Genomic DNA, 21,430 nt, shown 5'->3' with positions numbered 1-21,430 from the left:
CTGTAATGAGGCACAGGTGGACAAGATAAGAAAGCATCAGGATTTTGGAATGAAAGGGATGAATGGAAGTTAGTAACCTTAGTGCATAAACCAAATTATTGTAGACTGACTTCATTGCCCCAAGAAAAACACATCAGGGCAAATACAATTCTAAAATTTATATTTTAAAACTTTCATTTAAGTTAATTTACATAAATGAAAGTTGATGGGAAATCAGAAAATCTTAGCAATTATTGATGCCAAGGTCCTGTTCTCCAGTTCTTTACATCATTAAGTATTATCTCTGTTGACTTCTTTACCTTCTGGTACATAGAGGACTTTTTGAGAAAGTGGAGAGTCTTATGTTTGAAGTTTGAATTAATGTTTGTTAACCCATATAAACATTCTAATATTGAAAATACTAAAGCTACAAAATCTCCCTAAAATTCCTTAAGGTCCTGACCTCACAGGGGTAGAGGAAATATGTGACTTCACTTGATACATACATTTAACACCAGAATTCAAAATATTGCTAAGTCTTTGGGGACCATTAACTTACCGTAATTGTCTTGATTGCATTTCTCCTAACAATTCAACATACAAGTTATGAAAAATAAATTCCTATGATAAAAATATAGTAATTAAAAAATATTTACTCCTCATTTGTTAATAATCCTCTTAATGACCCTCATCAAGTGAAATTTATAATCCCCATAGACATTCCATTTCAGTGCGGTTAACAGGTTCCTATCATTATTTGCTGCCAGCAGCCTGTTACTTGGAATTTATTGGTTTTGCCTAAAATTTTTAGTTTATATACAATCTGAAATAAATAAAGCCAGTGTTTTTTGTTTGTTTGTTTGTTTGTTTTCCCCCACTTAGAACAAAAATACTTCTGATCATGATTTGACTGACGAGGGAAGACAGGGTAGGAGTGTGTTCATTGTTATCATTAGTGGCTTTCAGCCTTGTGTGCCTGGATTCCAGAGTGTGGTGTCTGCGTCTCTCTGTATCTTATTGTCTACCTTCTTGAATTAGAGATCATCAGAGCTGCCTGCTAAGTATGGTGAATCTTCATTTTGGTCCCCATGTTTCAGGAAATAAAGAAAGTTTAGATAGAAGATAATGAACTTAGAAGTTGAAATTTTAAAATGATTCTTAGAAATGTAGACTTGTGAATGGGGAACAATTCAAGCACGTTTCTCATATCATCTTACCAAATTAGTGCATCTTTATAGAATATGATCTGGCAGAATTATTTGATATAAGAAATATAGGAAATAGGGTTGATCTTCTGCAAACAAAAATATGACTAATGCAATCATCTCTATCAGAGGTTTCAAGCCAATACTTGTGAGCAAAATCAGCCTGGAGACATGTTTTGAGTGTTTTTGACCCATGCTGTGTTTCAAATATTTTGAATTAAGTTTCAGTATTTTAAAAGTATGATTTTTCATATTAAAAATCATATTTCTGTAACAACAACAATTATCTGGAGCTAATTAATTCTGTCCCCTCTGGTCAGTGATGATCTCTTTTGCTTCATCCAGTTCCCTCACTTACTACTGTGTCTCTTATCCTGAGATGCTTATTCAGTTTGTATGCCCTTGCCTTTTTACTATTTGATCATCTTGTTTGTACCAGGCCCTCTTAACTTACTTAAGTTAAGGCCTTATGCCTTACAGCATTTCAATTGATGACCTCTGAGCTACAGAATGCAATTAAACTGTTGCTGCAAAGAGTGAAAGCTGGCATGAACTGGTTTGTCTTAGTGATTTCAGCAGTCATATGGCCTTCAGTATACTTTTTAATGAGTAAGTGGGGGGAAAGGTGTTTTATTTTAAAGATTTTTTATTCTACATTGTTATGCTGCCCTTCCACTAATATAACTGGACCTGAGAGAAACTGGATAGTACTATAGAACAAATATAAACATGAGGTTGGCATAGCCTCCTAGCTTGAGCATAGAAACAGTATAAGTTATGATACTGCTTTGAGCCATTCTTTGTGGAAATGTCTCCAGACATTTCAGCTTACAGAAAATACTGAGAATGTTTTATTAACTGTGTTTTTCCAAAATAACCCGTAATATTACTCCTTTGTGAATAGTAACTGTTATTACCCAAGGAGAATTTCTTCATGCAGGAACTCAAAATAATATTATGAATAGTTTTTTTTAATTTCCATTGGAATATTTTTCTTAAAGCTTGAGACATCACACTGAAGGATATAGTGCCTGAAATCACAATTTTCAACATCTCTTTTATACCATAGTATATCAAAAGTATATTACATGCTCATGATTAATCATTAAGCTTTGTTTTGAGTTTTTCTAACATGATTTAGTTCATTTAGACTTCCAATTTAAGTTTCTAAAACTCCTGAGACTTCCTTTTAGTGCCAACTGTAACCGGAGAGCTCTGCAGTTGACAAAGATTAAAATGCAGTAGCTTACTCCTTTCAAGCTATGAATGGAGATAATTGAAGCATAAACCGTTTAATGTTTTTGTACACACTTGTCTATGTCTATGTAGTTTCTGAGGAATAAACTACATGTGCATTTAATATTTTCACTATTTTACTTGTTAAATGAATCTAATGGGAAAGAACCTGAGTTTGGAGTTTAAATCCTGAATTTTTCACAAAATCATGATGTGATCTTTTGTTATGGAGTATTTGTTCAAGTGAATATCAGTGATGTCAGCTATCATTATGTTGTTTCTATTAGCATTTTTAAAGTTAGTTTTTAAGACAGGAAAGACAAACTCATATCCAAAATATATATGGTCCCTGTAAATGAATTGCTGCCACGTCCAGGGTGAAAGGGGTCCAATGTAGTCGCCATGCCACCAACTCTTTATACCAAACCGCACCTCACTGCACTCTCCCTATACCAACCCTGTTCTTCCAACCCCCAACCCTGCCTTCATCAAGCACATGCAGAACTTAGTCTCATACACACTCTCCTGGCTCCTGCCGGTACATGTCCACTAGGTCCTGGACTTAATTCAGAGTGCAGTCCCTTTCTCCTACCTGTCCATCACATTTCTGGCTAAGTTTACACTGTAATTTAACCTTACTTTTTGGCCTAGTGGTCAAGTGATAAGGTGGGCAGAGCATAGGAATGGGGGTATGAATCACATAATGAGGGCAGAAACTGCTCCATCATCATCATCAAACAAGAAAGAACACTAGCTGTTAACAGCGAAGAGTGGGCTACTTCTACAGACTGTGAAGTTTTGCATGAATCTGAGGACTCAAAAGTTTCTGCTTCATCAACCTAGATGTTCCCTTTCCATGGATCATGTATTTTGTTTCCATTATAGGGCCTAACCTTAGCATAGCAGAGCTGCTGTGGTTGAAAATTTAACCTTCTTGGGTTCTCTTCTTCTACTCTTACTGGTCAAAGTCCTCCTTGCCCTTTTGGTGCAGGATGTAAGAACCTCTCTTTTATTTACTACCCAAGAGACCCTCTTCCTTTCACATTTAGGTTTTAATTTCTGATCATGTTCAGCCTTTTTGTATCTGTCTTGTGCTTCCTCAGTTGAGCTTAGCAATAGCTGTCTAATTGCCCTGTCCTTAGCATTAGTGTCTGCCTCATATTTCTCAAAAAAAAAAAAAAAAAAAGTATCACACCCCCACTAGTGGATTTCCTCTCATCAGAATACTGTCACAAGACAGCAACAGTAAAAGATAAGTGGGGGAAAAGGTGTTTTATTTGGGGGCTGTCTCTGCCTTATCCCCAGTGAAGGAACCCATATTGCCTGCCCCATGATAGGTGATCCAACTACAGAATCTCATCTTTTTTTTATTTCTTGAGATGGAGTCTTGCCCTTGTCACCCAATCTGGAGTACAGTGGTGCCATCTCAGCTCACTGCAACCTCCGCCTCCCGGGTTCAAGCAATTCTTCTGCGTCAGCCTCCTGAATAGCTGGGATTACAGGTGCACACCACCACGCCTGCCTGGCTAATTTTTGTCTTTTTAGTAGAGACGGGGTTTCACCATGTTGGCCAAGCTGGTCTTAAACTCCTGACCTCAGGTGATCTGCCCGCCTCGGCCTCCCAAAGTGCAGGCATTACAGGTGTGAGCCACCATGCCTAGTCCAGAATCTCATCTTAGTGTCTGTTTTCTCAGATCACTTTTGGTATCAACTGTTGTTGGTTGGGTTTCTTGGGAAGCAGACTTTGAGATTCACGGGCATGAAGTTTCATTTTATAGTCAAAACCAGTGGAAGGCATGAGACAGAAACAGAGTTGGGCTGCGATTCAGTGTCAGTAAAAGCCTCAAGTGACCCCTGGGGAGCTCTGAATGTGGAATTGCCTTGTAGAGTTGTCCTGAGCAGTGGTGAGTGAGTCCAGCCTTTGTACCTCCAAATTGACCATTGATTGGATGTAGGCTAGCCCAGAAAGGGATGCAACCTTCTGCAAGGTGGCTCCTTTTCAGCCAAAGTTGTTCCAAAGAGGGCTAACCACTTAGGATTGTCTACCAGAAATATTTCTAGGAGCTGAGACAATAAATCCTTAATTCCCAAAAGGGCATCTGGGTGGCATGTCATATCCATGACAGTTTCTGCAGTACATTTCCTTAATTTTATTTTGTGAATTACTCTTAGCCATGTGAGAGGGTGAGAACTTTATTGTTTCATTGATTAAAAATTTTCTTCTAGGAGTTTCTTCATTCCCATTTCATTCAAAGTCTGAGGCATGATTCTTTATATTTAATTACTAATAGTTTTCTCTGTTTTTGTTTTTCCATGTAATGAATCATTTATTTTTTCTATGACCCCTTTACATAATTGAATAGTAAAACGAGATTTTTTTAAAAATCTATTTTACAAGATACTTCCAATCCCTCATCTAGCTTTACTACTTTTCAAAGTTTTAATGAATAGCTAGTGAAGCCATGGCAATACAATCAGCATTGTGTGTTATAGTTCCTAAATTATTTAAATATGCATGAAAGAACAGGGCATAATTTTCACCTTCTATGCAAATATAGATTGTGACTAATAGAACACCAGTGGAAAAAAAATTTTTTAATTGTTTTTCAAGGAGTGACAATAAATTGCTGGTAGTTACACTACTCGCTCTAACTATCCCCCTTAACCATATCCTAACCATATATGGTCACAGAGTCATTCTTCTAATCCCATGATGCTAACTGCCTTATCAAGACACCAAGCCTTTGATTTCTTGTTGAAAACATGTCTCCACATTTATTCTATTTTCAAATGGGTTAAGAGTTTCAAAAGTTGGATATTTTCAGTTTGAATAAATTCACCTGTAATATAGTAGCATGCTTGCCCCTTTTCCGGGTTTTACTTCTTTCAAGTAGCTCAGAACTTGCACTCATGCCTCCCTTAGTGATTCTTAGAACTTTCTTTGGCTGTTAATCCCTAATCACTTTCTTATGCTGATTATTCACATTTTCAGATGCTATAAAAATGTAACACCTTTTAAAGATACTTACTACAGTAGTCAGTGTGATTATTTTTAATGAAACACTTTAACATAGACCCTTCTTTTTCCAAGACTTTCCATTTAAAGACATAATAAAGCAGTTATTTTTAGACGTCCAAGCAAATTTGCAAGAACTACGGTATACATATAGCATGTTGTCCATAATTATCCAACAATCATTTGAACATGTTATATTTCCTGGCTCATAGAAACAGCAGGGATAGAAAAATTTGTTAGGCATGATTCCTGCCCTCAGGGAGCCGACAGACAGATGTGAAGCCAGAATACCATGGTAGGTTGTAATCACCGCCATGACAGAGGTAGCACAGGAGAATAACAGTGGTGGGAAAGCTATTAGTCTAGGGAGAGGAAGGAACTCTGGAAGGAAGAGGACATTTCAGACCGTTTTGAAGAATCCGTTCACCAGGTGGCTGTGAGGTGGAAAGGCACTACAGAGACAAGGAATGACACGTACAGAAGCAAACAGATGTCAGAAAACATGATAAAATCTGGTGACTACTTCGCTCTGTCTGAACACAATCTTCTTGTGAGGGAGTAGCACAAAATTGAGGCTGGAAAGGTAGGTAAGGTGGCCTTCACATAACAACTGAGGAATTTGCCCTTCATCTTGAAAGAAAAGGAATGATGTCAAATGACTTTGGAAGTAACACATCATTGGGAATGCATGAGTAACAGTAAATAAATCACGTTCAAAGAGAACTACATTTGTATATCTACAGGCAAAGCGTTTTCCTTGTTGTGGAAATAAATACAGAGCTATTTGATACATGGACAAAAGAATGGTTCCACTTGGAATGAGGAGTTCTGAGTTCAACTAATTATAAAAATAAATTCCTTAGCTTTTGGGTGATTCCATGAAAATCTTTATTATTACAAGTATTAGATAAATTAGCTTCATCAAATTCATATGACACCCTTACAGAAAACACATTAAAATGTGAATGATCGTTTTCTGAGCATATCTAATAAAGGAAAAAAAAAAACTTTTTTTTTTTTTCAGTAGTTATGGCCTTCACATTACTCTGGAATAATTTTGTTGTTGTTGTTGTTGTTGTTGTTGTTGTTGAGACGGAGTCTGCCTGTGTCGCCAGGCTGGAGATCAGAATCTCGGCTCACTGCGACCTCCGCCTCCTGGGTCCAAGTGATTCTCTTGCCTCAGCCTCCCAAGTAGCTGAGACTATAGGCATGCACCATCACACCCAGCTAATTTTTGTATTTGTAGTAGAGACGGGGTTTCACTCTGTTGGCCAGGTTGGTCTTGATCTCTTACCTTGGCTTCCCAAAGTGCTGGGATTATAGGCATGAGCCACCGCACCTGGCCAGTAATTTGTGTTTTAAAGCATAAAATAGTACTGTTATTTTGATATTCCTATAAGCAACCTCATCATTTTAATACCTTATATATTCACTAAGTAAAATTGCCATGATGCAAACATAGTAAATGCTGCTGGCCAGGTGCGGTGGCTCACACCTGTAATCCCAGCATTTTGGGAGGCCGAGACAGGCAGATCACGAGGTCAGGAGATCAAAACCATCCTGGCTAACACGGTGAAACCCTGTCGCTACTAAAAATACAAAAAATTAGCTGGGTGTGGTGATGGGCGCCTGTAGTCCCAGCTACTCGGGAGGCTGAGGCAGGAGAATGGCGTGAACGTGGGAGGCTGAACTTGCAGTGAGCCAAGATCGTGCCACTGCACTCCTGCCTGGGTGACAGAGCGAGACTCTGTCTCAAGTAAAAAATAAAATAAATAAATAAATAAATAAATAAATGCTGCTACTAGAATAGATTTATTTGCAGTAATAGGCGTTTGCAATAACAGGATGTTTGATTTGACTGTGAACCTGTTTTTTTTTTTTCCCCAAAGAAATTTTATTAAAATTATTGTACTTTTCAATAAAACAACCTTTTGTTAGCTGGAATTTATGAAGACAATTCTATTACTGAAAATTTGAAACATAATTTATTGTTCATTTAACATGAGTGCAAAAACTTTTGGATGGTGAAATACTGTGATTTAAAATAATGCTGAAAACTATAATATATACGTAAGTGTTGCTTTCAAGGTGAGAAAGCAAATATGATTGTGATCAGAATATCTGTTTTAAAAAATATAGTACACTCTGGAATAAAAAAGATTGAAAAGCATACGATTTTAAAAAGTGCTACACATAACTATTCTTGAAAATAAGGAATGCTTTTGAAGGACTAATACCAAATATCCTTGTTAAATACATTTTCTTTAATACAGGGTCATCTGCTTTTTTTTTTTTTTTTTTTTTTTGATGGGATGAAACTTGTTAAAATATAATTTAAAATATGTTTAAGTAGAATCATATTATTTTAATGTATTGCAGTTTTTTTCTGTTTTTAAATGTACACATCAGTAAGACTACAAAACTTTACGTTTTTATTATTTTCCCTTGTAGATTTATTTCTGACGACATTGAATGCCACCTCTAGTACCTTCCAGTTTGAGATATGGGAAAATTTGGTAAGAAATCTTTTCTTTGAAGCATTTTAAAATGATGGCTTTCAGTAAAAGCACACAATTTTAGAAAATAAAATGAAAATAATCACTTGGTTGATTTCAACAATAAATAGAAAACTTTAAGAGCCTTTGGTTGCATTGCTGCATTCAAAACTACTGAATATTGCTGGAGGAAGTGATTCATTCAGCATCAATTCCTCTGCAGGTTTTTAGGCATGACTGCCAATTAAACCAATCAGGCTGCCCTAATGTGCATGTTAACAGGACCCCTGCTATGCTGTCAGCTGTTGAGAGAGGTTACTGTCACTTAATTTGTCAGCATGATGGTTTATGAAAAAAACTATTTTAGAAAGACTAATTTTTCCCCCTTTGCCTTTAGGCTTATGTAAAGAAATAAGACAACAAACACCAAACTTACTGCGAGGTTGACTAGGATTAAGAAATCTTTCCCAATAGGGTTTTGTTTTGTTTTTTTAAATTGTTAAGTAGAAGATTCCCAAACTGATGTCATGATTTTATTTTACTTTTAGCTTGATGTGAGTTATATGATGGGTTAATTACCAGACAAAACTGGCCATCACAGTGATATTCGTGAAGTATTGGCCAAGTATCGAACCCCACTTTCCACACACAGAAAATTGGCGTAAGAGCCTCTGCTTCGCAGGATCTTTGTGAAGATCATGCCTGACATGCAGTAGGCATTTATCGAATTTTAATTTTAGGTCTGTTGATTTCCCATCTGCAACTCCTGATTGTATTTTATTCAATCCAAATTAAACCCGTAACCTTTTATAAATTTTATTAAAATGCTGATAAAAAATAAGCAAATTTTTGAAATGTAAAGCACAAACTTATGGAAGGAGACTCATTATTAGCCGTGCCTCATAATATGGTAAGTGATGCTGGTCATGACTCAGATCTCTTCATGGAAGGAAACTACAATGGGGGGTTGCTTTGTTTGGACGAGATCAGAGCTTCCGACTACTTCTAAGCTCAGCAATTTGATTCTTTTTTTTTTTTTTTTTAATGGGGCAAGGGAAAGTAAGACATCTAAATCAAAAAAGACTAATGTACTACTTTTTTAAAAAATGTAGTTATATTTGTTTTTCTGATGATAGAAATATGGTTGCTATATTTTTATGACTGCCATACATTAAGTCCCCACTGCTGGGGGAAGTTTGTTTGCAGGTGGTCTTTCATTGCTACCACAAATGAATCTTGTAGTATTAGGAAATGAGAGGTGTATTTGATTAACTTGTATCTGGGGGTCGGGGGAAGCCTCATTATAAATAGGTAGGATATCTATAGAACATAATGAAGCACCCTTAAGTATATGAGGTTCTTTCAGTCTAGGCTGAATTAAACGTAATGGAGTGAAGCAACTCAATAGGAGAAGATTCTTGATGAAGAAAATCGATTTTGATTGGGTCTTTTATTATTGTTTTCTTTAAAGAAAACTAATAAATTCGCTGTTAGGAAATGGGGACTAAGGACTGTTCTTATAAAGTGACCGGGTCAGTAAGTAACTTTTAAAAAAAAAAAGTATTTTTAAACTCTTGTTAAAGATCATAAGGCAGATTTTCTTTGAGAGGGCTCCTACAGTGGGGTTTTGCAGTAGGGGGAAGAGATTGGACTCACCTCCAGATACAACAAGGAAAATCAGGATGTTTTAACCAATGAGCAGGATGGGGGTCAGTGGAAGGGAAATTACTTGGGCAGTGGTTGGGATAAGTTAAGCAGAGTTCTCAGAGGAGCCTAACCAAAATTTGGTCAAGGAGATAATCTTTCTCAGTTTCCACAGTAACAATAGTTCATCATTAGTAGATTCAGAATTAACTAGTATAGGTAAAGTGTGGTTTTCATAAAATGAATGATCATCTTCAATTAAAGATTGGACAGAGACTTTGCAGTCGCATGCTAATTGGCCAAAGAAACCTCAAAGCCTATAAAACCACATTAGCGAGTGGAAGAACGAAAGCTGCAACAAATCTTTTTACATATCAGTCAGTTATCTATACAGCCCCATGGTAGTGCTCTGGCAGATACAGAAGTGAATAGGGCTTGTAGACTAGGAGCTGGGATGTGAGTATGGATGACCCTGGCTGGTATGATGATATATACATTATGCTACAGGAATTCAAAGAGCAGTTGCTTCTATTTGGTTGCAGAATTATCAGTGAAGGCCTCAAGAAAGACATGGTATTTAGGCCGGGAGTGGTGGCTCACACCTGTAATCCCATCACTTTGGGAGACTGAGGCGGCCAGATCACCTGAGGTCAAGAGTTCAAGACCAGCCTTGCCAACATGGTGAAAACCCTTCTCTACTGGAAGTACAAAATTAGCCTGGTATAGTGGTGCATGCCTGTAGTCATAGTTATTTAGGAGGCCGAGGCAGCAGAATCACTTGAATCCAGGAGAGGGAAGTTGCCGTGAGCTGAGATCGCACCACTGCACTCCAGCCTGGGCGACAAAAGCAAAAAACTGTCTCAAAAGGAAAAAAAAAAAAAAAAAAAAAAAGATGTGGTATTCAACATGGCTAGTATGAATTAAAGGATTTTAGTGATTTGGAAGTGAGAAAGAAAGAGGAAAAGGCAGGCAAGGAATTGCACAGGAGACACAGGACACATCCAGATGGTGGAAAGTGGCTGGTTTAGGCCAGAACATAAAAGAGATAATGGAATGTAAGACTAGAAAAATTAGTCTATACAAGATCAGCAAGAGCTTTGATCTCTAAACTAAGTAATTTGATCTCTTAAAAGTCTACTGAGAAGCTATTGTTTTAGGACTGAGAATGAGATGAATAGAACCTTCGTTATTACAATTAAATTGGCCACTGTATATCAGATAGGTTAGCATGCAACATCTGGAGGTGGAGAGATTAAAGTTTATAATAAATTTAGGAGGAATTTATAATAACGTGGGAAAGAGATGAATGATTAAAGAAGGAAATGTTGAGAATAGACAAGAAGGGTTAGATATGAGAATACAGGATGACCATTAACACACTGCTTACTTACATTTTGTTCTGGTGAGCAATAAGAGAAGTAGAGGCCAGGCACAGTAGCTCACACCTGTAATCCCAGCACTTAGGGGGGCTGAGGCAGGCAGATCATTGGAGGTTGGGAGTTCAAGACCAGGCTGGCCAGCTGGTGAAACCCCATCTCTTCTAAAAATACAAAAATTAGCTAGGTGTGGTGGCACATGCCTGTAATCCCAGCCACTTGGGAGACTGAGGCAGAAGAATCGCTTGAACCTGGGAGGCAGAGGTTGCAGTGAGATCATGCCACTGCATTCCAGCCTGGGCAATAGAGCAAGACTCCATCTCAAAAAAATTTTTAAAAAAGAGAGAGAAATAGAAAAATACAAAAGAAGTAACTAATTTGGGGCAGGAAAAAATTATTTTAGAATAGAGACATGTCTCCCAGCTACTCAGGAGGCTGAAGCAGGAGGATTGCTTGAGCCCAAGAGTTTGAGGCTGCAGTGAGCTATGATTGCACCACTGCACTCCAGCCTGAACGACAGCAAGACCTCATCTCTATATTAAAATTATTTTTAAAAAAGCAAAAAACAGAGACAACGAAGTGGTTGGAAATGTAGGAACAGAACTCAAGGAAGAAAGTAGATAAGTGTCATGAAGAAAGAGTTAAGAATGGCAAAACCAGATCCTTGGACACCCTTTATGTCAGAATTTTTCAGCCTTGGCACTGTCACCATTTTGAGCCAGATAATTCTTTCTGTGAAGAACTGTCTTGTGCATTGTCGGTTGTTTAGCAGTATCGCTGACCTCTTCTCACTAGTTCATAGTAACCACCTCCCAGTTGTGACAATCAAAAATGTCTGCAGACATTGCCAAATGTTCTCAGGGGACTAAAATTGCCTCAGTTGAGAACCATTGCTTTACATGAATAAAGATAGGAACATGCAGTCGTCATTACTGCTTCATGGTCAGTTTTTACCTTTATAAATATGGCAATTTTAACATTAAATATTAAACATGAAAGCCAAAGCATTGGTAGTCATCCATGAAAGGCTACTTGCTACCACATGACACTTTTGGTTGGAATTCAAGCAGAAAATGGGAGAAAGTCTCCTTGTCAACAGGTGTGGGTTAACTGCTTCAGTGGTTTTGGTAGTTGTGGTAGCAGTAGTTACTACTAGTGTTCCTACTACTACCACACTATTACTAACGTTAACTAAATGAATGCTGTGTGCTAGGCACTATACTGAGCATTTTATATGGATTATCTCCTTAATCCTCAAAATCCTTGTAAAAATACATTTTTTAGTAAGTCAAGGAATGCTTAAAGAAGGACTAACTTATTCCTGCCTCATGGCTAGCAAACAGTGGAGCTGAGAGTTGAACTAGGAAATCTGTTTCTAAACCTTCTACCCTTAAGTCATTGAAATTAGTACACAATAATTCCAGAAACCAACTTGGAAAAGAAAAGGTAAAGAGATGGCTGCAATAGAGCCCCTAGTGAGTTCGTTGAATTTTCGATTGCAGGGAAACAGTGCAGATCGGTAAGAACACCACAGTAAAAAAAATGCTGCAGTCAAAGGATACAAAATTGCAGCTAACTGGGAATAATTTCTAGTCTTCCATAGCACTGCAGTTGACAGGATGACTGCGGTTAACAATTATATATAGTTTCAAATAACTGGAATTGACTGGAAATCGACACAGGATTTTTTCAGTGCCACTTCGCCAGCTAGAGACCTCCACCGCTGGTGGGGCCTCTGCTCAAGTTTCACTTACAACCGCTGGGCTGGCTCTGCCCATGCGACCTGGCAGGTTGTGCTTGGCTGACGCTACCAGCCCTAGTCTCACACCCACTGTGGGCAAGCCAGGCACAGCGTGATGAGGAGTGTATGAGCAAGTGAGTGCAGGGCAGCTGCTCCAGGCACCGACTCCATGCAAGGCTGAGGCACAACCAGGCGTACCACAAGCAGCTTCTGACTTAGGTGCCAGAGTTTGGATGAGGGGAGCACGGTGGTGCCTGAAAAATTTGGAGACACCAGCAACTGCAGGGCCCTAAAGAGGGTGTTACAGTGGGCAACCAGAGATTGAGCAAGGTGAAGAAGAGTTTTATTTAGCAACAGAATAGCTCTCAGCGGAGAGGGGACCTGAAGTGTGCAGCCCCTACCCAAAGGCAGGGAATCCCCACATGTAGCTGAGTCTGGGGTTTTTATGGGCTCAGAATGGGGGAGTGCATGTTGATTGGTCCATGGCGGCCTAGAAAAAGCACCATTTTATTGTCTAAGAGGCATCAAGGAAGTTCTCACTCTAGTCGGGGACTTTACCCGAAACTGGCTGCTTGGATTCAGGCTTTAGTTTGTCTTTGGTTTGAAGGTGGGGTTTCACTGGGGACCCATCCCTATCTGCCTAGGAATTTGTCTGTCTCCTGCCACTATTAGATTGAGGATATTGAGGCTGGGCATGGTGGCTCACGTCTGTAATCCCAGCACCTTGGGAGGCCAAGGCAGGGAGATCATGAGGTCAGGAGATCGAGACCGTCCTGGCTAACACAGTGAAACCCCATCCCCACTGAAAACACAAAAAAATTAGCTGGGTGTGGTGGCAGGTGCGTGTAGTCCCAGCTATTCAGGAGGCTGAGGCAGGAGAATGGCATGAACCCGGGAAACGGAGCTTGCAGTGAGTCGAGATTGTGCCACTGCACTCCAGCCTGGGTGACACAGCAAGACTCCATCTCAAAAAAAAAAAGGAGGATATTGAGTATTCTGAATAGGAAGAAATGATAAATGTTTGAGATGATGGATATGCTAATAACCCTGATCCAATCACTATACATTACAAGTATCACAACATCACTCTGTGCCCCATGAGTATGTATAATTATTATTTATCAGTTTTTAAAAAATAGCACAGTGTAAAAAAAAGTAATGTTGTTTGTTTCATAGCAAAATTACTCTCATACTAAAGAATATAAATATACAAATAGGTGGAGATTCCAATCCAAAAGTAAAAAAGAGAGTCAGACCATGGAGTAAATGAGGACCAAATGGCAGCCTGTGAAAAAAGTACTTGCAAATCATAAGCACAGGACTGCCATTATGACAGTACCATGTAGGTGCCTGATACGTTGCATTTTGCAGAACACTTTGTTATCTTTCATTCCATTTGACCTCTCCAGAACCCTGCAAGTAGACAGTACATTTAACCCCTTCTAACAACTGAAGAACTGAAGCCTAGAACAGCGAGTGGCTATCCCAAAGTGACATAACTTTTCAGTGAAAGCAGGACTGGAACTCACCTCACCTTCCTCCAAGTCTGGTGTTCTTTGCACCAGACTGTTCTCCCAGAATATGTACAAAATGGAAAACAGTATTTATCATCTTTCTCTTCCCTCATTAATAGCAACAGAGCAGCTTCATCTTTGAAAATGAGTGTAGTTGTGCTACACTTTAAAATGTGTTATCTATTGAGATAAAATATATTGATGATGCAGTTTATTAAATCATTTTGTTACATATTAAATATGTAAGTAATCTGAATGCAAATGAAGTTATATATGTCTATACTGCTAAGCAAAGTAAAGAACAAGTAATGATAATAATGGAAAAGTTGTCTAATAAAGTGTTGTCTTTTCCCCCAACTCTGTCATATGTATAATGTGTTCTGCTTACTCTCACTGTGGTCAGAATGTATTCTTTTCCTCCAGCAATTAGAAGTGGGCATTGCTCTTCTATTGATGTTCAGTGTAAAAGTGGCATCTTAGAAGACATGGAAGGCTGTTACTTCAATGTTTCTTGATGGAGATAAATCATGAGGTTATATCCATATAATTCTAGATATATTTACCAAAATTAATAGACCTTCAGTGGGGTAATTTGTTCACTTCCATTTAGTATATTGAGTTGACATTCAGCTTTATCTCATAGGAGGCTGATATATTTTAAGAGAGATTTTTCCATTCATTCATGAAACACTGTATACACTCTACACAGTGCTGTGCTGTGATCTGTCTTTCCTTTTTTTTTTTTTTTTTGAGATGGAGTCTCGCTCTGTCACCCAGGCTGGAATACAATGACTCAGTCTTGGCTCACTTGCTCGCTCCACCTCCCAGGTTCACATGATTCTCCTGCCTCAGCCTCCCTAGTAGCTGGGATTACAGGTGTGCACTACCATACCCAGCTAATTTTTTTTGTATTTTTAGTAGAGACGGGGTTTCATCATGTTGGTCAGCTGGTCTCGAACTCCTTACCTCAAGTGATCTGCCTGCCTCAGCCTCCCAAAGTGCTGGGATTGCAGGTGTGAGCCACCGCGCCCAGCCAATGCTGTGATCTTTCTAAAATGCAAAAGCACTTGACAGTTCAGCTAGGGATTTGGCAACTTTGACACATCTCTAATGCAGTTTCAGGTTCCAGGTAAGACTGGAGGGAAAGCCTAAGGCTTAATACCCTTACTAAATAAGATGTCTGTAGAAAATCATTGAAAAGTACATCAGATGATTTAATAATGGGAGGGGAAACATGTTTCTGCACAGGGATAATGGAGTGTTAAAGTGGTTGGAACATTGCTTGTCACAAGAAAAATCTTATTTCCTTACTCATGGTCCTCAAGCATTTGGGTTTTGTGCTTTTATTATAGCAGTGCATTTCTCTGTAAAGATCAGCAATGATTTCTTAAGAAACCGACTTGCAGATTGTGATATTATGAAATACATATTTGATGTTAGTCCCCATTTCCTAACATACAACTTCTGAAAGACCTAGAATCGCCAAAGGGATGTCTTTTTGTATGCTAATGAGTTGAACGGTAGATGGCAACCCCAAAATAACTTCAGAATGTGGTTGGTCACCAGAATGACCAATACATAATTAGAGGAGTGGGACTTTTAGCCCCTCCCCACAACCTCCAGGGACGGGTGAGAGTCTGAAGGTTAAAGTAACCACTAGTGGCCAGCGGTTTCACCAATCATGCCTACATAATGAAGCCGTCTTAAAAACCTAAAAGAACTAGGTTCTGAGAGCTTCCTGATAGCTGAACAGGTGGGGAAGTTCCTGGAGGGTGGAGTGCCCAGAGAGGGCATGGAAGCTCTGTGACCCTTCCGTACCTCGCCCTACTCATCTCTTCATCTGTATCCTTTGTAATATCCTCTATAATACCCTCTATAATATCCTCAGTAAACATGTTTCCCAGAGTTCTGCGAGCCACTCCAGCTGTGAATCCAAAGAGTAGGTGGTGTGAGTCCCAACTTGAAGCTGGTCAGGCAGAAATACTGGAGGTCCAAATAACATGGGGTACTGGTGTCTAGGATAATTTGGGGGACTGAGCCCTCAACGTGTGGAATTAGAGGACTGCCAGGTGATATCCACTGCAGAAATGATTGCTTGTTTATAGCGGGGAAAAATCCCCCACATGTAGTCACAGAAGTCTTATGTCTGTTGATTCTTGTGTGAGAGCATAAGGGAGAAAACCAGTGCTCGTTTTTTCACTCAGACAGATCTACAGTATCCTTAGAGGAACAAAGAAGGAAAAACTCATTTTAAAGTATACAGATATCCTGTATACAGTATGTAGGAATCAGAGTCAGTATCTCAAACAGAAAATAGAGAGGTCAGTGATAAGAACTCTGTACAAACCTGAGAGCTCAAAATTTCAAATTCATTGTTTTGATTTCTTTTTCTTGTGTAATAATCTAAAATTATAGAAGGGAAAGACAATAATTTAAAGAAATGTGTATTGTTTTTGGTAGTCAGATGTGTGCTGTTTTTGTTTAGAAAGAGTGAGTGAAATAGAGGATCGCTAATAAGCTCTCTTTTTCTGTTTAGCTTAGGCACCCCTGCTTCTCAGTCAGCATGTGGCTGCTGTTGTAATCCTTTGCTTCCCTTCTAATTGAAACGTAAACTTGAGTTGATGATGGATTGGCACTTTAAGGATCAATGGAATTCTCCTCTCATTTCAATATCTTTTCTTAATTGTTCCCAAAAGAATCTTCTTCCCTTAAAATCTGCAAAACATGTCTTTATACTTATACTGTTTATGTGTTACCGTCAGAAAAGCTTTCTTTCTGACTTGTATTCTATCTCCCAAATGACTGTAAGCTCTTTGAGGGTAGGAACTAGTTTTATAATTCTTTATATTTCCAAAGGCTTCCACAGTACTTGAAATTATTACTCTCTGAAATTATGATGATGAAATGGTAAAAGATACCAGAATCGACAGCAAGGAAAGCATACCAGATTCATATTTTCTTCTTCAACGCACAGGAGTTTCCTTTGCTTCAAAATAAAAGTGGAACAGGAGATTGGAATAATTTTTGTGCAACACAACAAAATCCTGAAGTTACTTATTTCCCTAGTTTAGTTAGAATGCTTTGTTTTACATTTAACAAATGAGTGGACTAAGATGGTCTAATTCAAAGTTTTCTTCATTTAACAGGATGGAAACTTCTCTGTCAGTACTATATTGGAAAAACCTCAAAATATGATGGTGGTTGGACAGTCAGCATTTGCAGACTTTGGTAAGATTTGGTAAAAAAAAAAAAAAAAAAAAAAAAAAAAAGCTTTTGCCTTTCCAATTCTCTCCCTCTTTTTGATCTATTTATATTAATTCCCCATAGCAGGAAATAACTATTATAGCTTCAAAAGATGCCTATTCTATAATAGTACGGTACATGACATGTCAATTCCTTAATGAAATAAGGAGAAATTTATGATGTATTTAAAAAATAGTTTAATACTGTTTGCAGAAGTAATATGCAAAACAAGAAAATCTACTGAGACTTTTTCTAAAGAATACCAGGTATTAATTACCATAAATTCTTCATGTATATCCAACATATGGAACAAATAGAAGTGAAGGAGTTAATCTGACCTCTTAAAACCAGTACTAAAAGCCATTTTTATTTACAACTTAATTTTAAAGCAGAGTAATATCTATTATGAATTACCCAAAAGAGGACATAATGAATTTCTGTTTTCCGTAAGATTCTGCACAATTAAGTTCACATTGGTCAGGAACTTCCAAAGCACGTGTGGCTCTTTTTATCATTTGTCAAAGTAATTATATTAGATGGGAAAGTGGTCTGGGTGACCCCTACCTAAAAGCTGTTCAGTGCTTGTCCCGTCCCGCCGATCCTTCATTATGCCAGTAAACCGTAGGCTTTCCTCAACATGTAGATGAGACATCACCATGTTCAGATACCTGAGTTTCCTCATATATAAAGTGGAAATGACAATAATATCCACCTCTAAAGGCTATTATGAACAGCACAATGTAAATAAAGCACAGTGAGAGGCTTATAGCAAGAGCACAGGAAGTTAGAGTTTGAGCTGGATACAGTGGCTCTCGCCTGTAGCCCAAGCTACTTGGTAGGACTCTTTGAGCTCAGGAGTTCAAGACTATCCTGGGCAACCTAGTGGAACCTCATCTCAAATTGTAGTTTGAGTCTGTTCATTGGACTTACCTGCTTTTTGTTCTTGTTGCCTCCGCTGCTCTTTATGCAGCTGACTAAAACAACTCACTGTTCAGTGTCATATGGATGTGTCCTGACACGGCTACATCAGGAGTTTTGATAATGTCATATCATGGAAATTTTAACCTGAATCTTTATATTGAATATTATGTTAATTTTGAGTAAATTTCTATTGCCTTTACAGCTTTCAATGCCAATAGTCAAGTGATAGAGCACATGACATTATTTTTTGGAATTTGCTGACTAATTTGATTAGCTGGATTAATAGCAGCTCTCTCTGCAAGTCTGTCTTTAGGAAAAAGGTATATATGTGCTATCTAATTCTCAGGGAGTGCAGAGATGTCTCTGACCCCTTAACTCCTGGTTAAAAAAACTCCAAATTAAAGTTACATCTTTTGTGATCGTGTGTTTTATATCATAACGTGCCTTACTTTTAACAAAATTATTAGTAGCTTTGAGGATTTTTTACAGTTTTGATAAACATAAACATTTACACATTAGTGTTTTTAAGATATGCAGATTATAAGACACAGTCAGATTAAGAAACGTAACTATTGCTCCCTGTTTCTATTAGTTTTCGGTAGTTTATCAGTACACTTTTTTAATGTATTAGTACACTTTTAATAAATATCACACATTGGCATTTTAGTTGAATATTGGCAAAAAAGACTGCTGGGTCCAAAAATATGAATATTAACATATCGAAAATATGCTTTCTTCCTGTGAAAAGTGTACATTTGAATGCGTTTGTGAATTGCATCCAGCCCTCTGTCTTCCTTTCTACCTACTTCATTTGAACCAAAACAAGGGAAGTGACTGACAGCCAGGAAGTCAGCATGATTCCAGAAATTTACCGTTCAGTTGATAAAGAGTGCACATGCTTAAATAAATGATGTACGTGACAAGAAGTCTGAACCAAAGTGAAGTGTTTAAAGGCTCCCAGCTCACTTGTCAAAAAAAAAGAGAGAAGACTAGAAAGCAACACAGCCAAAGGGTAATAATGGTTTTGTTAAAGTAGCGTATTCCCTATTTTCCAAATTTTGTTATGTGGCTAGAATAATATGTTAATTTAATAGTGAAAAAGTAAATTATAGAGAAGTAGTAGTCAACAATGGCAAGAAAGAAACCAAAGTATATACTTACTGCTGAGTAAAAAAGTGTTAGAATTTTTATCTTAGAACTTTTGAGTTCATGTAAAATTGATACTATTTTTTGAGTGGCATGAACGACTCATTTAGAAAAGGTCATGTATGGCTTGGTGTGGTGGTTTGTACCTGTAGTCTCAGCTTCTCGGACTGAGGCAGGAGAATTGCTTGAGCACAGAAGGTCAAGGCTGCAGTGAGCTGTGGTCGAGCCACTGCACTCTAGCATGGCCAACACAAGTGAGACCTCATCTCTAAAAAAAATTTTTTTTAAGAATGAAAGAAGAGGTTATGTAGTTTCACAGGGTCTTTAACACCAAATAAAATGCAAAAGTTAGACCTCTGAGAAAAACATTGAATTTCTATTATGCTTTAAATATTGTGCTGAATACTATGTAAGAAAACTGATTTTAAAGGTAAAGTCTTTGCCTTTAGGAATTTTACAGGCCTGGTGCAGTGACTCACACCTGTAATCCCAACACTTTGGGAGGCTGAGGCAGGAGGATGACTTGAGCTCAGGAGTTTGAGACCAGCCTGGGCAACATGATGAAACCCCGTCTCTACCAAAAATACAAAAAAATTAGCTGGGCATGATGGCACAAGCCTGTGGTCCTAGCTATTCAGGAGACTGATGTGAGAGGATCACTTGAGCCTGGGAGGCAGAGGTTGCAGTGAACAGTGATCGTGCCACTGCACTCCAACCCAGGAAGGAAGGAAGGGAGGGAGGGAAGGAGGGAAGGAGGGAGGGTCCATTGGGGAAGACAGAATATGAATATGTTTAAAAAAAAATACAAGAGTAAAGCAACAAGCTGCCACGATATAAGAGAAACCAAACTGCATTTCATTGTTGGTTATGAAATTAATGCCATGGAAAAAGTGCTAAGTCTTGCAGCAACATAGATCATCTTAAGCTGAGAAAGGGTACAAAAGTCTCATGGAAGTGGTGAGGTTTTGTACTGGACTTTGAAACAAATCTAAGGTTTGCTTAAAATATGTGGAGATATAAAAATGGTTTGGTTAGTGACTAGTGAATAAATCACTTTGGGTTGAATCGACAGTTTCTGTAAAAATATAGAAGCATAATAAATGGCCTGGGAACCCATTGGATTACCAAATGAATAACAGATGAACAAATGTTGATTTTATTCTGTAGAAGTGATGGGAAGTAGTGGAACAATTTTGAACATCTGTTAATACCTTTTTTATTAACTTCAGAGAGTGAAGTTGAACAAAATCTTCTGGTCTGGTGGGATATGCATAATGTAATGCTTCTTGAGCATGCAGTAGGAGTTCAGAGGAAGATTATTAGAACCTCTGAGGTGCCTGAGATTTTGATGTTAAAAGAGAAGCAGATTTAAACAGTCTTAAAATACAGTATTTTCTAAAGGTGGAAACCATTCAGGAGACAGGTCAGGGCATGAGATGGTGCGAGCCGGAGCTGAACTACATCAGTATGTGGAGGGAATTAGTAAATTTCTGATTGGTTTGACACTAGAGAGAGTAAAAAGTAAAAAACTGACTCTGAATAACCCAAAGAAGGGCAATACCATTCACAAAGATAGGTAAATCAGGAGAGAGAGCTGAATTAGGTACTGAAACACTTTAAATTTATCACATTAATCATGCTGTAAAGACAACAAAACCATCACATTTAGCAGACCTAAGCTGAGGGAAAAAGCCAAGGCAGTTGTGAGAGCCCTTTAAGAGGGAAGGGGTCAAGACTGAGATGAGCCCTCCAAAGAAGAAGGTGTAAAATGGAGGTGGACAGAGGGCTAAGGAGGGAGAAAAATGGGTGCTAAAAGGTGGTCAGAAACCATCGGCATGTATTAAAATATAATGCGAAAGAAGACCAAAAAAAGACCTTTCGATTTTCATTTTAGCAGTGTATTAGTGGCCCAAA

The 21,430-nt window shown here is 38.2% G+C and overlaps 1 protein-coding gene across 2 annotated transcripts in view; it reads left to right on the top strand.

Moving 5' to 3' along the window:
* ITFG1 (integrin alpha FG-GAP repeat containing 1) overlaps nucleotides 1-21,430 on the top strand; it is a 293,341-nt gene that overhangs the window by 82,279 nt on the left and 189,632 nt on the right. For both annotated transcript variants that reach the window (XM_077987196.1, XM_001114075.5), the window contains 2 exons: nucleotides 7,888-7,952; nucleotides 17,353-17,434. In XM_077987196.1, the coding sequence (XP_077843322.1) occupies nucleotides 7,888-7,952; nucleotides 17,353-17,434 (147 nt within the window). The remainder of the gene's footprint in view (nucleotides 1-7,887; nucleotides 7,953-17,352; nucleotides 17,435-21,430) is intronic.

Source organism: Macaca mulatta, chromosome 20, assembly GCF_049350105.2.
Source record: "Macaca mulatta isolate MMU2019108-1 chromosome 20, T2T-MMU8v2.0, whole genome shotgun sequence".
NCBI lineage: Eukaryota > Metazoa > Chordata > Mammalia > Primates > Cercopithecidae > Macaca > Macaca mulatta.
This window is presented reverse-complemented; position numbering and strand designations above follow the sequence as displayed.